Genomic DNA, 13,329 nt, shown 5'->3' on the forward strand with positions numbered 1-13,329 from the left:
GCAGGCCTCTGGCTCCCCAAGGAGGGGCTCTGAGCTGCTCTCAGTACATCCCAGCCCGAGCAGGGAGCTGTCCTGTTGGGGTTCATTGCAGCCCCGGGCCTCTTCCCCTCTCCTTGTGGGTGCTTGAGAGTGGATGGCACAGGGGAAGGATGGGGGGGCCTGGGGTTGGCCTCGCTCTGCCCTGGCACTCACCCCGTCGATGGTGTTTCTCCTGAACAGCGACGCACACGGAGCCCCCAGGTATCGGGCGCGAGGCCGGTGGTGTGTGTGTGCTGGCGGTTCGGCCCTGGCGTGGTGCGTGGCGTGTGGCATGGCGTGGCTTTGGAATGGGGGCAGGACTTCCTTCTGCTTGTTCCCTTTTCCACACTTGCCCTGGGGGTGTGGGGCTTCCATGCATATCTATCTACCTGCCTGTCTGCCACACCCGTCCCCACTGTGCCTGGGCCCTGCAGGTGCTCCCATCTCCTTGCCTTGCTCTCTCAGTCCCAGAGCCCTGGCCTGCCTCGCGGACATTGCGGTGAGGTTCTGCTTGGTGCATGGTGCTCTGGGGGCGCGTGGGGGGTGAGATCTGTGTTCTTGCAGCCGAGCGGATTGTGTCTGAATCGACTGATCTTTGTGATTTCAGAGCTAAGGGAAGAGAGAAAAAGCACCTCATTTTGCCATTCAGGTACCCTGACCCTACCCCCCATCTCCCTGCTAGCAGGGGTCAGCGCTCCCTCTCCAGCCTCAGTTCGTAGCCCTCAGTAGCAGGGCTGCCGCTGGTCTCTCTTCCCCACATTTCTGGTTGGTGTGAAACCTTTTTCCTTCTGGACAAGGGCCAGAGTACAGGGTCTTTGTGAGGCCAGGATCTGTGGTCCTGCCCCAGTGAGCCCATCTTCTGGGCCTGGACCCAGGCTCACGGCTGGCACATGGAGGATAACAGATCAGACCCAAGCCCCCTGTGTTCTCCTGTGCCTTGCTCCCGGTTTGACGGGGTGGGACAGCCCCAGCCCGGGAATCGACACTGGGCACCGCCAAGGACCACGTGTTCTGGCCCCACTCAGAAAACGTTGCCCGACAGCAGGGAAGAATTGAGAGGGAAGGTCAGACCCTGCCCAGGGTTCAAAGATCACCCACACAATCACAGAGCTCCATGCTGCCCTGTCAGCAAGCCACCATGCTGGGTCGCTGCCAGCCTCCCGCCCAGCTGAGCGTGCTTTATAACCCACAGCATCTAGCACATTAGGGTACATACAGCGGCAGGGGAGAGGGCACTGCCTGACACAGTAGGGGTCTGAGTCTAGTAAAGGGGAGCAATGGCCTGGGAAGGTTGAATCCAACTGCTGTAGCCTGCTGCGTCACTCTTCCACATGACAGCCCCTGTCCTGGCTCCCCAGCAGGGTTTGTTCCCTAGCTCTTCAAAAGTAAAAAGGTGTAACACTACCACTTGAGCTAAAGGAGAAACTCCATTTGCTGGCAGCAGCAGTAGATTGTTATCCACTAGAGGAACTGGTCACTAGAGGGGGACACAGCGCACTTAAATTCGCTCAGGTTCAGGCCTGGTCCACACTACACAGTTAAATCGATTTAAACAGCGTTAAATCGATTTAACTCTGTACCCGTCCACACTACAAGGCACTTTAAATCGATTTTAAGGGCTCTTAAAATCGATTTCTATACTCCTCCCCAACGAGAGGAGTAACTCTAAAATCGATATTACTATATCGATTTAGGGTTAGTGTGGATGGAAATCGAAGTTATTGGTCTCATTCCTTTAATGTAGCTACCCAGAGTGCACCGCTCCGGAAATCGATGGTAGCCTAGGACCGTGGACGCACACCACCGAATTAATGTGCCCTAGTGTGGACGCATAAAATCGATTTAATAATATCGGTTTTATAAAACCGGTTTTAGTAATTTCAATTTTATGCTGTAGTGTAGACGTAGCCTCACTCATGCACATCTGTGCGGGCAGGTACACACACAGCTGGATGGAGAGAAATGAATCAGACTTATTAAGTACCATATGTGGGGATTTAACTGGCTCCTTCCTGTCTATGGGACTAGGGCTGCTGAATTGTGACCACAACAAAACGATGAACATTTAACACTTTTGAGTATTGAAAGCAAATGCTACTGACTATGATTGACATTTTAACGCCCAGAGTGCAAGCCCTTTAGCGTGGGTGTGTATATATATGGCATATGTGCATATGTCTGAGTTGCCATCTTTTGGCATGTGTGTATATATGTTAGCTTCTGTGTTCTCTTTTCTCTGCTGTTTACTTGTGTCTGGCTGATATCTACATGTATAAATATACATATACACACATAGATGCAAAGCTGCCAGCGAGCCATTATAGATGCTTATTTCATGCTTGAGTTTACTTTGATTTCTTCCTCAGCACCAGTACGAGCTGCTTCTCCTTTCGATGTGGTTTTTGTAGTTTAAGGGCCCGATCCATAGCCCACTGAAGTCACGGGACAGACACTCATGTGCTTTGGCTCCTGTCTCAATTCCCCTGGTGTTGTCTTAATTTATCTTAATGAAAATACCTAGGGTCAAATTCCCTGCTGGCAGGAGTGGGTCTGTATATGCTGATGTCCAGGGGCCGGTGGTACATCTCTCCCGTTGTCTGTCCTCCCACCAGGGTTCACGTACAAAGGGCCCAGCGGGAGGAATGGTAGTTCTGCTAGGCAGTGAGGGAGCAGGGAGGAGGCCGGGTAGCCCAGAGGTGCGCGAAACGCCCCCTTGTGGAGTAGGTGAGTCAAATCTGGACATTCTGCAAAGTGGAAAAGGGGGAAGAAAGTGATTTCCCTAGAGAGAGAGTCGCTGTCTGAGAAAATGCACTGTGGCATCAGGTGGTGTGAGACCCTCCCAACAGTCTGTGCTCAGTAACTCCACGCCCCGTGGGCTCTAGCCAAGCACGGGCTGCCAGGAGAGCAGAATTTAGCACCTGCTGCTCCCGGCCTCTGAGGGGCAATCTCTGTCAGCTTCTCGTAGTACCGGGTCTTAGATCATCCATGTGGACCTCCATCCACTAGAGGGAGACATAGCAGCCAAAAGAGCTTGAGCATGTCTGGTGGCAGCCAGCAGAGGGCAGCAGTGTGCTTGCACAAGTGCAGCGGACACGGGACCGATTGCACGGAGTGGGGGGCGAATGAGGATTTTTGTTCTTCCACCCCCGCCCTGTAGACCTTGGTCTTCATGGTGCTCGAATCCCCAGGGGTCCAGGGAAGCCAGGCTGTCAGAGTCCTGTGTTCCACGTCGCGGTAATGGAGTGAGACTGTGGGCTGGTCCCCCTAGGGGCAAGAGGGAGAGCACAAGATATTCTAGTGTTCCTAGCACTGGGACGTGCCATGATCCACACCGCTGCAGCTAGCCCAAAGGATTCTGGGAGATATTTTAAAATATCCGAACGCACGGGATGTGGGGGAAGCGTTTTGTTTTGTTTGTTGTTTCTTCTAGGGGTTATATGTGTTTTAGAAATTTTTTTGACATGTATTGTTTTGGTTATTGTATTACCACGGCACCTAGGGGTTGCAGTCACAGATCAGGTCCTCATTGTGCTAGGTGTAAAAACACAGAAAAACCAGTCCCTATCTGAAGGAGCGTACAACCTAAGTGTAGGGCCAGAGGGAGAGATACAGACAGACGGGGAGTGCAAGGGAGCAAGGAGAGCTGGTCCGTGTGACAGGCAGCGGTCTCAGAACATCTGTATTGCCCACACATTCCAAATCACGAGATTCACTTAAAAATCCAACAATATTTGGCTTTTGGTGTCTGTGTTTTGGGGGGAGTCACCTTTTCTTGCATTTCTTCACAATCAGGAGGGCTAGAAACTTGTTTTTAAAAATGAAAGTCAGTTCTCAGAGATTCACATGACCCCAGGAGTTGGAGCTTTAAGACAAAACCCCATATAGCAGGAGGCTGGTGATAAAATTGTGAGAGGTGGCAACCCTGCTGGTGTTGAGGTTTGGTAGGGGAGTTTTAAGGAGGACAGTCAGGTGGCTTTGCAGATGTTTTCAGGAAGCTTCTGCCATGTATAGTGAGGGGCATGAGTGAGAACGTGAAGGTGCCTTTAATTCCCTTCCTTCACTCTGCCTGGACTCAAGACGTGGAGTGAAATGCCTTCACACTAACAAGAAATGCCACCGTGCCCTCACTTACCAATAGCTCAGCCGACGTCTACGGGGCTGTCAGAATATCCTGGTGAGACACAAAGTGTGAAATTCCCCTTGTGCCGAGGGCCAGTGCAAGGAGCTTAAGTGGAGGTGAGACTTTGTACTGACCCCCCTGCACAGGTGGAATCTCGCCCCAAGGGAACCCCGACTAGGCTCGGCTGCTTCGAACCATGAGTGGGAATGGACGGTGTGTATTAGGCCCACGTGCTGCTCTCGGGGTCCCCGGGGAAGGTCATTATCTAGGACAGGGGTGGGCAAACTTTTTGGCCCAAGGGCCACATTGGGATTGCAAAATTGTACGGAGGGCCGGGTAGGGAAGGCTGTGCCTCCCCAAATGGCCTCGCCCCCTCCCACTTCCCACCCCCTGACTGCCTCCCTCAGAACCCCCGACCCATCCAACTCCCCCTGCTCCTTGTCCCCTAACCGCCTCCTCCCAGGACCCTCCACTCCTAACTGCCCCCAGGACCCCACCCTCTATCCAACTCCCATCCTCCCAGTCCCGACTGCTCTGACTCCTATCCACACCCCTGCCCCTTGACAGCCCCCCCTGAGACTCCCACACTTATCCAACCCCCCCCATCCCCTGACCACCCCCAGAACCTCCGCTCCATCCAACCTCCCCCTGCTCCCTGTCCCCTGACTGCCCCCCAGGACCCCCCACCCCTTATCCAACCCCCAGCCCCCTTACCATGCCGCTCAGAGCAGCATGTCTGGCAGCTGTGCCACCCAGCTGGAGCCAGCCACGCCGCTGCACTGCTCAGCAGGATTTGCAGCCCCGGCACCCAGAGCAGTGCCCACGCCGTGGCATGGCTGCAGGGGGCGGGGACAGCAGGGGAGGGGCCGGGGGCTGGCCTCCCTGGCCAGGAACTCAAGGGCCGGGCAGGACGGTCCCATGGACCGGATGTGGCCCACAGGCCGTAGTTTGCCCACCTCTGATCTAGGAGCTCAGTGAATTCATCCGCCCCATTTCTCCTCACCAACTGCTCCCCTTCCAGCTTCTGGGCACAGAGCAGCAACTTCCAATTAACAATCAGCCAGGTCCATTAGCACTAAAATTTGTTAATTTCTCTCTCCACCCACTCGCTTGCTCTTCTGCCTCCCAGAGTTTGAGGCTGAGAAAAGCAGAGGGTGACATGACATTTCTCCAAAAGTACCAGCGCTCATCAGAGCATGTCTGCCGTTCCATGCACCCGTGGGGCAAGCCAGAGGCTCCAGGAGCAGAGCAGTGCAGGGGTGGGAGCAGAAAGGGATGAGGAGGGGAAAGCAGCCTGAGGCAAGGAAGGGAAAGAGAAGTGGCAGGAAAAAGGAGGCCGGATCAGACGAAAGGCATGTGAACACACCAAAGAAAAGGGAAACAGAGAGGAAAGACAAAACAGGGGGCAAAAGACATATCTGGCTTTAAGACTAAGCTTGATAAGTTTATGGAAGGGATGGTATGATGGGATATCTTAATTTTGGCAATTGATCTTTGATTATCAGCAGATAAGTATGCCCAGTGGTCGGTGATGGGATGTTGGATGGGATGGGATCTGAGTTACTGCAGAGAATTCTTTCCTGAGTGCTGGCTGGTGAGTCTTGCCCACATGCTCAGGGTTTAGCTGATCGCCATATTTGGGGTCGGGAAGGAATTTTCCTCCAGAGCAGATTGGCAGAGGCCCTGGAGGTTTTTCACCTTCCTCTGCAGCGTGGGGCATGGGTCACTTGCTGGTGGATTCTCTGCAGCTTGAGGTCTTCAAACCACAATTTGAAGACTTCAATAACTCGGACATAGGTTAGGGGTTTGTTATAGAAGTGGATGGGTAGGGTTCTGTGGCCTGCTTTGTGCAGGAGGTCAGACTAGATGATCACATTGGTCCCTTCTGACCCTAAAGTCTATGAGTCTATGAGACAGGAAAAGGAAACAGGGTTGAGGGCAGAGAGGAGAGACAATGTGCTGAGATTCAGAGCACTGAGTCAGGGCCTGGATACCACGGGGATGGGCATGTTCAGGATCAGGACTTTCTGATGAAAACCAGGACACCACTGTGCCCACCAATTCCTCACTCCTCCATTCTCTGATCAGCCCCGGTGGAAACCCAGAGGATTCTGGGAATTGGGGCATAGATTGGGAAGAACATCCTGAATTCTTTCACATCTCCGGGGTGTCCCAAATTCCAGCCTCACTTTGAGGGACTCTGATCCATTGTGCGAGGGCCCCTGGACGTATAAAACTGGGTGAGAAAGGTGGTGCTGCCTGGGGTGGGGAGAACACACACACACACACACACACACACACACACACGTTATTCATTCATCTGCAAATCACCTCCATCTCCCCTGAGCTCCACTGCTCTGTTACATGGTCCCCCCATCACCCCGTATGGCGGACACTCAGTGGATGCTCGTTCAGAGGTCTAAGGAGGGTTAGACCTAGAGAGACAGGTCCAGGTCATAAAGGTGACCTCTGAACCCAAACCTGACCCTGGTGGCATCAGCGTTTGGGACATTTGAGGATGGGTCCCGGCATGATGGCCAGCTCCACTTAGTGACCTGCCAAGTTAGAAGGGACCGAGAAAGCGGCCAGGGAAGGGGCCACACGTATGTTTTATTGACAGGCTGATGCCGGCGATCAGTCTGTAAATGGTACCCACTGCTTTGTTTCCCTTTTGTTCCTTCACTGCCCGGCCGCTCGCTTCAGCAAAGGCAAAGAGAAGACGAAAAGGGGCAAAGACGGCGAGCACAAGTAGGTGTCCTCTCTCCGCGCGCTCACGCTATTTCCTGGGCATGGCTGGCGGGGCGGAGCTGACCCCTGGGGCGCTCTTCCTCTGAAACTCTCAGCCGCCAGCCGCCGGGCACAGGGCCCAGGGAAAACCAGCTCTCTCTCTCTCAGGGCTGTGGCTGGGAGGCTGGATGGTTTTCTAAAAGACGCGCCCTAGTTCTGACAGGAATTAAATCGGGGCAGTCCTAGCCTATGTTATCCAGGACAGACGAGATGAGCATTGTAGCCTTATCTCTTATGAACCTATGGCCCCTCTCTTGGCAGTGTGAGCAGAGGGCCCCAGGTCAGAGTGGGCCTGGCAAGTGAGCGATCTCCTCTCCTCCTCTCCCTTCGGCAGCCCGGCCCTGGCAGGGTGGAAGCATGTTGGCAGAGCTCAGTGTGGGTGCTGGGTTGGGGGTCTTCGGTCTGCAGGGCTGTCAGCTGAGCACTGATCAAAGAAAGAACCCAGGACTGGGGCCTTTTTTCCCAGCGAGACCCCGCTAGGGCCAAAAATGGGGTTTGAGCCTGAGATCTTCAGTGCTAAAAGCATGAGCCTCTACTTATTGAGCTAAAGGAGTAGCTCCATTAGCTGGCAGCAGTAGGAGACTTTTATCTTCTTACAAGGACCAGCTGATAAAAAGGGACAAAGAACCCACTTTCTCTGATGTGTGTTAAGAAATGGCACTAAGATGTTTCAAAGCCATATTCTGTTTCTCTGTTGTATCTGATCCAAGTCTCCCCCAGCTCTCTCCCAAGACAGACTCAGACTTGTTCTCCCTTATTTTAACATCCACATTTTTCAGCTTTCCAATTCCATCCTGTTCAGAGTTGGCTTTTGCTGCGAGGACTTCCTAGCGCTCCCTGGGGCTAGAGAACAAACTCGGCAGCACTGCTCCGCCTGGATCCCTGGCTTTGTAGGGGCCAATCGGAGGGTGCCGTTGGCTGGTTTCTGAGCTCTCCAGTTCAGCTTCGGTGACCATGGCTTACTGTGTCTGCGATGCCTTTGGCATGCCCAAGGTGAACGAGGTGATACGTTACGGTAGCATACGGTGCTAGCCCACCCTCTGGCCTCTCACCTTCTGCCTGGGTGAAAATGACTCCAGTGCAAAGCCCAGTCACAACCCCACTGGATTGACTTGGTGCTGACTCTCTGCCCTGGAGAGAATTTCAATCCGCTCTGAAAAGAGGAATTGGAATAATACTGGTTCCCACGGCCCCGCACCTTGTGCCGGGTTGGTATCGGATACTGACACTGGTACGAATGACTGGAGGATTCTGATTTGGCAGCCTCAGGGCTGCTGTAATTTACACCTGGCTGCCCCTTGCCCAAGGGGCCATGCCACTCTCTGTGAATGATTGCCGGGGTGCGTAGACATTCGGCCCACCACCCCTGCCCTCAGCCAAGCACTCTGTGCTGGGCGGAGGTGGCATAGAAGCAGTTATGGCGTTTCTGTGACCATGCAAAGACTTGCGTACGGAGGGGAAATCCTCAGGGGGGCCTGACCCACTGGCTTTGCTGGGTGGGGGTGTTAGATGGGGGTACGGGGGCCGGCCACTGGTTTTCAGCTGATGTCCTGTCTCTTTAAGGCACTAACATGGATGTTTGGTTTGAACGCAGGAGATGAAAGACACCAGTGACCCCTCCCCTTCTCCCCCCCAAAAAGTGATGGTTAAAAAGTCAGTCAGCTGTGAATAATTCAGCAGCAGCCGTAACCAGATCCAGGCCTAGGCCCCAGCTGGGACACAGGCTGTGGGGAGAGGTGGCCAGGACCCCCTGCAGATACACATGCCCACAGAGTGCCTCTCTATCTGCACCCCCAGTGGGAGAGACAGGGAGGGGAACCCAGAGGCTGGATTTCAAAGTGACCCGGAAAAACCTCAGGCCGGAGCCCTTTGCAAAGGGCCGGTGCCACCTGCAATGACTGCGGAGCAGGCCCTGGCATCTCAGGTTCTCAGGCTCTCATCCAATATTCATTCAGGGATGGTATCAGCTCTCCACCGCCGCCCGCCCGCTCAGCCAGCTCCCTTCCCCTCCCCTCTTTGGGGGGTGGGAGGCTTAACCTTTGTGTAGTACAGCAAAGAGCCAGAGGCATTGGGAGTGGAGAATCAGTGGGAGATCCCCTCCTCATCCACTCCCAAATCAACCCCAGGCCACCCCGGGAAACACAGCACGGCCAGAGGCTTCATAGCACACACACACACGCCCCAGGCGGGCTCTGGCAGGGATGGCTGCTGCGTGGCACCAGTAAAGCTGCTGTCACACGCCCTAGCAACCAGGTAGGCGCTTTCCTGTCTCTGCTGATCTCTCGGGGAAAGCCGGGTTGTGGACTGTCAGCTGGTGAAGGTAGAACCTGGCCGTGCATGGAAATAGGGGGTCCGGGGGGGGAGGTATTTGCCATCTCTCACTTTACCTTGACCTGAAAGGATGACAGGTGGGATGTGGAGCAATGGGAGGGTTGGGGACAGGCGGGGGGAGCGAGCTAGAGCGTTCTCTGTCCAACGAAACCTCTGTGAATGTCTGTTGTTGGCAGCTACGAGGATATGCCAGTCCTGGATGCTTCTCTCTCTCTCTCTCTCTCTCTCTCTCTCTCTCTCTTTCTCACTCTTTCTTTTTTCTCTAGAAAGTAGGAATTTTTCTAGCTCTTCCCTGTTGCCGTGTGGCCAGCAGTTTGCTGGGTCCTCGCTCCCAGAGCATGCAGCCTTTAAGAAAAAAGACCGAAAGAAGGGGAAATTTCCTCATTCATTACTGAGAATGGAAGTAGTGGGGAAAGGATGCATGTGTGTGGCAGGCCCTAACCCTGAGCTCTTATTCATGGGGGAAGCCTCCTTTTCCTATGAACCCTACTCTGTGTTGGTCAGCCAGGGCTGGGAACCCTCCTCCAGCAGGGGCTTGAAGATCCGGTAGTGGCCCAAAGGCAAGACACATATTTTGGAGCCGCCGTTTGCACTGTGTCGCAGGGGAGCTGGCCCCTTTAAATGAAGCAGATCCAGCTCCCCTGTGCCAGCACAGGGGTGTTCTCTGCTGACTTGATTCAGAGGGTGAGTGAATGAGGCAGAGAGCTGGGCTTGGGGATGAGGTCCCTGGAGAGAGTTGCAAAGGTCCTCAGGGAACAATAAGGGCAGCGGTGGAGCAATCATGACAGCCTCCTAGTGAGAAGATCAGACAATACAGGGGGCTATTCGTAGTCCTCCCTTGAAATATTTAGCAAAGTGCTGGAGCACATATGGCCCTACTGGGTCAGACCAAATGTCCATCTAGCCCAATATCCTATCCGCTGACAGTGGCCAATGCCAGGTGCCCCAAAGGGAATGAACAGAACAGGGAATCATCAAGTGATCCATCCCCTGTTACCCATTCCCAGCTTCTGACAAACAGAGGCTGGGGACACCATCCCTGTCCATCCTGGCTAATAGCCATTGATGGACTTATCCTCCATAGTCTTGGCCTTCACAGCATCCTCTGGCAAGGAGTTCCACAGGTTGACTGTGCGTTGTGTGAAGAAATACTGCCTTATGTTTGTTCTAAACCTGCTGCCCATTAATTTCATTTGGTGACCCCTAGTTCTTGTGTTATGAGAAGGAGTAAATATCACTTCCTTATTTACTGTCTCCACATCGGTCATAATTTTACAGACCTCTATCATATCCCCCACTTCATTGTCTCTTTTCCAAGCTGAAAAGTCCCAGTCTTATTAATCCCTCCTTATACAGAAGCTGTTCCATACCCCTCGTCATTTTAGTTGCCCTTTTCTGAATGTTTTCCAATTCCAATATTTTCTTTTGAGATGGGGTGACCACATCTGCATGCAGTATTCAAGATGCGGGTGAACCATGGGTGTATATGGAGGCAATATGATATTGTCTGTCTTATTATCTATCCCTTTCTTAATGATTCCCACGTGCAAACCTTCAACCAGACCCTTAAACCCATCCCTATTCAACAAAGGGCATAAGAACATGCTGATCTGTATGCCGGTGCTGAACTGCTTTTCTGAGCCGGATCAGGCATGTGTTGAAGGGCTGTGCTGCATGGGAGCTGTGATTCCCATTCATGCCATTGGAATGAGTCCTTTCTTTGCCGTCCATAGGGGAGTTTTGGGAGCATTATTTTCTTCTCTAAACAGCCCACTCAGCAGTCCTGCAACACCCCCGCCACCTCCCCCCCCACACACACACGACATCTGCCTTCTTTTTTGTTCCCAAATTAAAACAAACCTTAATATTTAACAACACGGCTTCAGTGGCTGGTCATTACATGCTAATCAGCTGCCAGCAAGCTGCTCTCTTGTACCACCCCTGGGTCGGAGATGGCTTTGGGGTTTGGAGCGACTAATTAAAAAGAATGACATTTAATTACATCTGGAGGAATAGCTGCAGTCCTGCCCAAAGGCTGAGAATCTGCTGCAGTTCTCCAGCTGCCAAGTAGAAGCAGGATGTTGGAGAGAATGATGTTCTTAAAGCAAAAGCTCTTTGCAAGCTGAATAGTAGAAGGTTGTTGTTAAGCAGAGATCAGTGCAGATTTATAAACTGCTTTTCAGTTCTGCTCTTTCCTCAATCACCTCCAGACAAACTCACACATGGTGGAGTAACAGTAAGGAGAACTCTGGCCTTGTTTAACCCTTCTTACATCACTTTAGTCCCTCTTAAATGCTGCATGGACGTGGGTGACAGGTCTTGTGCCTTTCGCCACTGTACGGGGTGAGTCTCACTCATCATGAATGTACAAGTTATCCAAAGAATCCTTTTTTCCCCGATCCTCATTGCTGTGAATATATGTATGACCCGCAAGCAAATTCCTACTCAGAGATTAGCAAACAAACTTCAGCCATTGGGTTCTTCACAAATAGTTCACTCTATAGCTGCAGCTGTTTGCTCTTTGGTATTTGTGGCATAGGATTGGCCAGCTGTGCCATGTGGCCTTGTTTCTGCTTCTTGATGTCTGTCGAATAGCGAGGAATACTCTTTCTGATCCTGATTTCCAACTGAATCATTCTTGAAATGAAAAATTAATGAAACTTTCCAGATTCAGCACTATTTTCACCAAGATAACTAGTGCCCGTCCAAGACCAACAGCAGATAAAATGATTTCCCAAGTAACAGTGAACCCCCAGCTACAGCTGGCTGAGTAAGGGATGTTTTGGATAGCTGACAATTCTGAAAAATTGAAACAAAAAATGGTTTTGGTAGAAAAGATGTGAAACATTTTCAACATTTTTGGCAAATCAAAGTAAAAAAAAATTGTTTTGGGTCAAGCTAAATGTTTTGTTCTACCCAAAATGAAATGTTTCGTTTCAATTTCGAGCATTTTTCAAGTTTTCTAATTGTTTTAAATTACATTAAATTTCTAAACTAAAAGTTGTTTCAAAGTGAAAAATCCAAACATTTCAATTTGAAAATGTTGAAATGAAACATTTTTTTTAAATGAAGGAGGAGGTCGATGCTTTGAAATGAACAATTTGGTGAAATCGACAGGAATTTGTGAAACCTTTTAGTCAAATCAGAATTTTTCAGCTAAAAAATGTTGGTTGAAAAATTTCACTTAGCTCTTCCCCACCTCAAACAACAGTGAAACCAATGAGCAAAAATGCTTGCAATCAGCTGTTATATTGCTTGACAAGCTCTGCATATTTATTATGCCATCTTATGAAATCAACCCAGTCTGCCGTGCTAATGTTGTCAGTATATTAAAGAACTGTATTTTATTAACCCGCATACCAAGTTCTGTTCCGCCTGGGAGACGGTATATTAAATTATTGTTATATCAAATTAGCATATTATACTGAACCAACCACAAACACCACTAAATCTTTGCCATGGCTATCTATTTAAAATCACATTGGCTGTGTTTCGAACCCACTTTGTGCCTAGCTTTGCCTTGGTTGCATGATGTAGTTTTAAATCAGATCTGTGACTGCAGGCAGCAAATATCTCCAACAGCCGGTGATGGGGCACTAGATGGGGAGAGTTCTGAGTTACTACAGAGAATTCTTTCCCAGGTGTCTGGCTGGTGGGTCTTGCCCACATGCTCAGGGTCTAACGGATCACCATATTAGGGGTTGAGAAGGAATTTTCCTCCAGGTCAGGTTGACAGAGACCCTGGAGGAGGGGGACAGAGTTCGCTTTCCTCTGCAGCATGGGGCACGGGTCATGTGCAGGTTTAAACTAGTGTATATGGTGGATTCTCTGTAACTTTAAGTCTTTATACCATGATTTGAGGACTTCAGTGACTCAGCCAGAGGTTCTGGGTCTGTTACAGCAGTGAGTGGGTGAGGTTCTGTGGCCTGTGAGGTGCAGGAGGTCAGACTAGTTGATCTTGATGGTCCCTTCTGGCTTTAAAGTCTATGAGTCTAAGGTAGCCAGAATACCCCCAGATCCCCATTTTTAATGCCATTATAAATCAGCAAGTGTTGACCACATAGTCTAGCAAG

General features: G+C 51.3%; 1 protein-coding gene across 10 annotated transcripts in view; it reads left to right on the forward strand.

Annotated features, from left to right (window-relative positions):
- Positions 1-13,329, forward strand: part of OTOF (otoferlin) — a 206,911-nt gene that overhangs the window by 112,494 nt on the left and 81,088 nt on the right. Inside the window, exon 6 of one of the 10 annotated variants that reach the window (XM_050948699.1) lies at positions 6,842-6,886. The exons of the other annotated variants lie outside the window; for them this stretch is intronic. Coding sequence (XP_050804656.1) covers positions 6,842-6,886 — 45 coding nt within the window. The remainder of the gene's footprint in view (positions 1-6,841; positions 6,887-13,329) is intronic. 10 annotated transcript variants of the gene reach the window in all.

The sequence above is a fragment of the Gopherus flavomarginatus genome, chromosome 4 (assembly GCF_025201925.1).
Source record: "Gopherus flavomarginatus isolate rGopFla2 chromosome 4, rGopFla2.mat.asm, whole genome shotgun sequence".
In the NCBI taxonomy this organism is placed as follows: domain Eukaryota; kingdom Metazoa; phylum Chordata; order Testudines; family Testudinidae; genus Gopherus; species Gopherus flavomarginatus.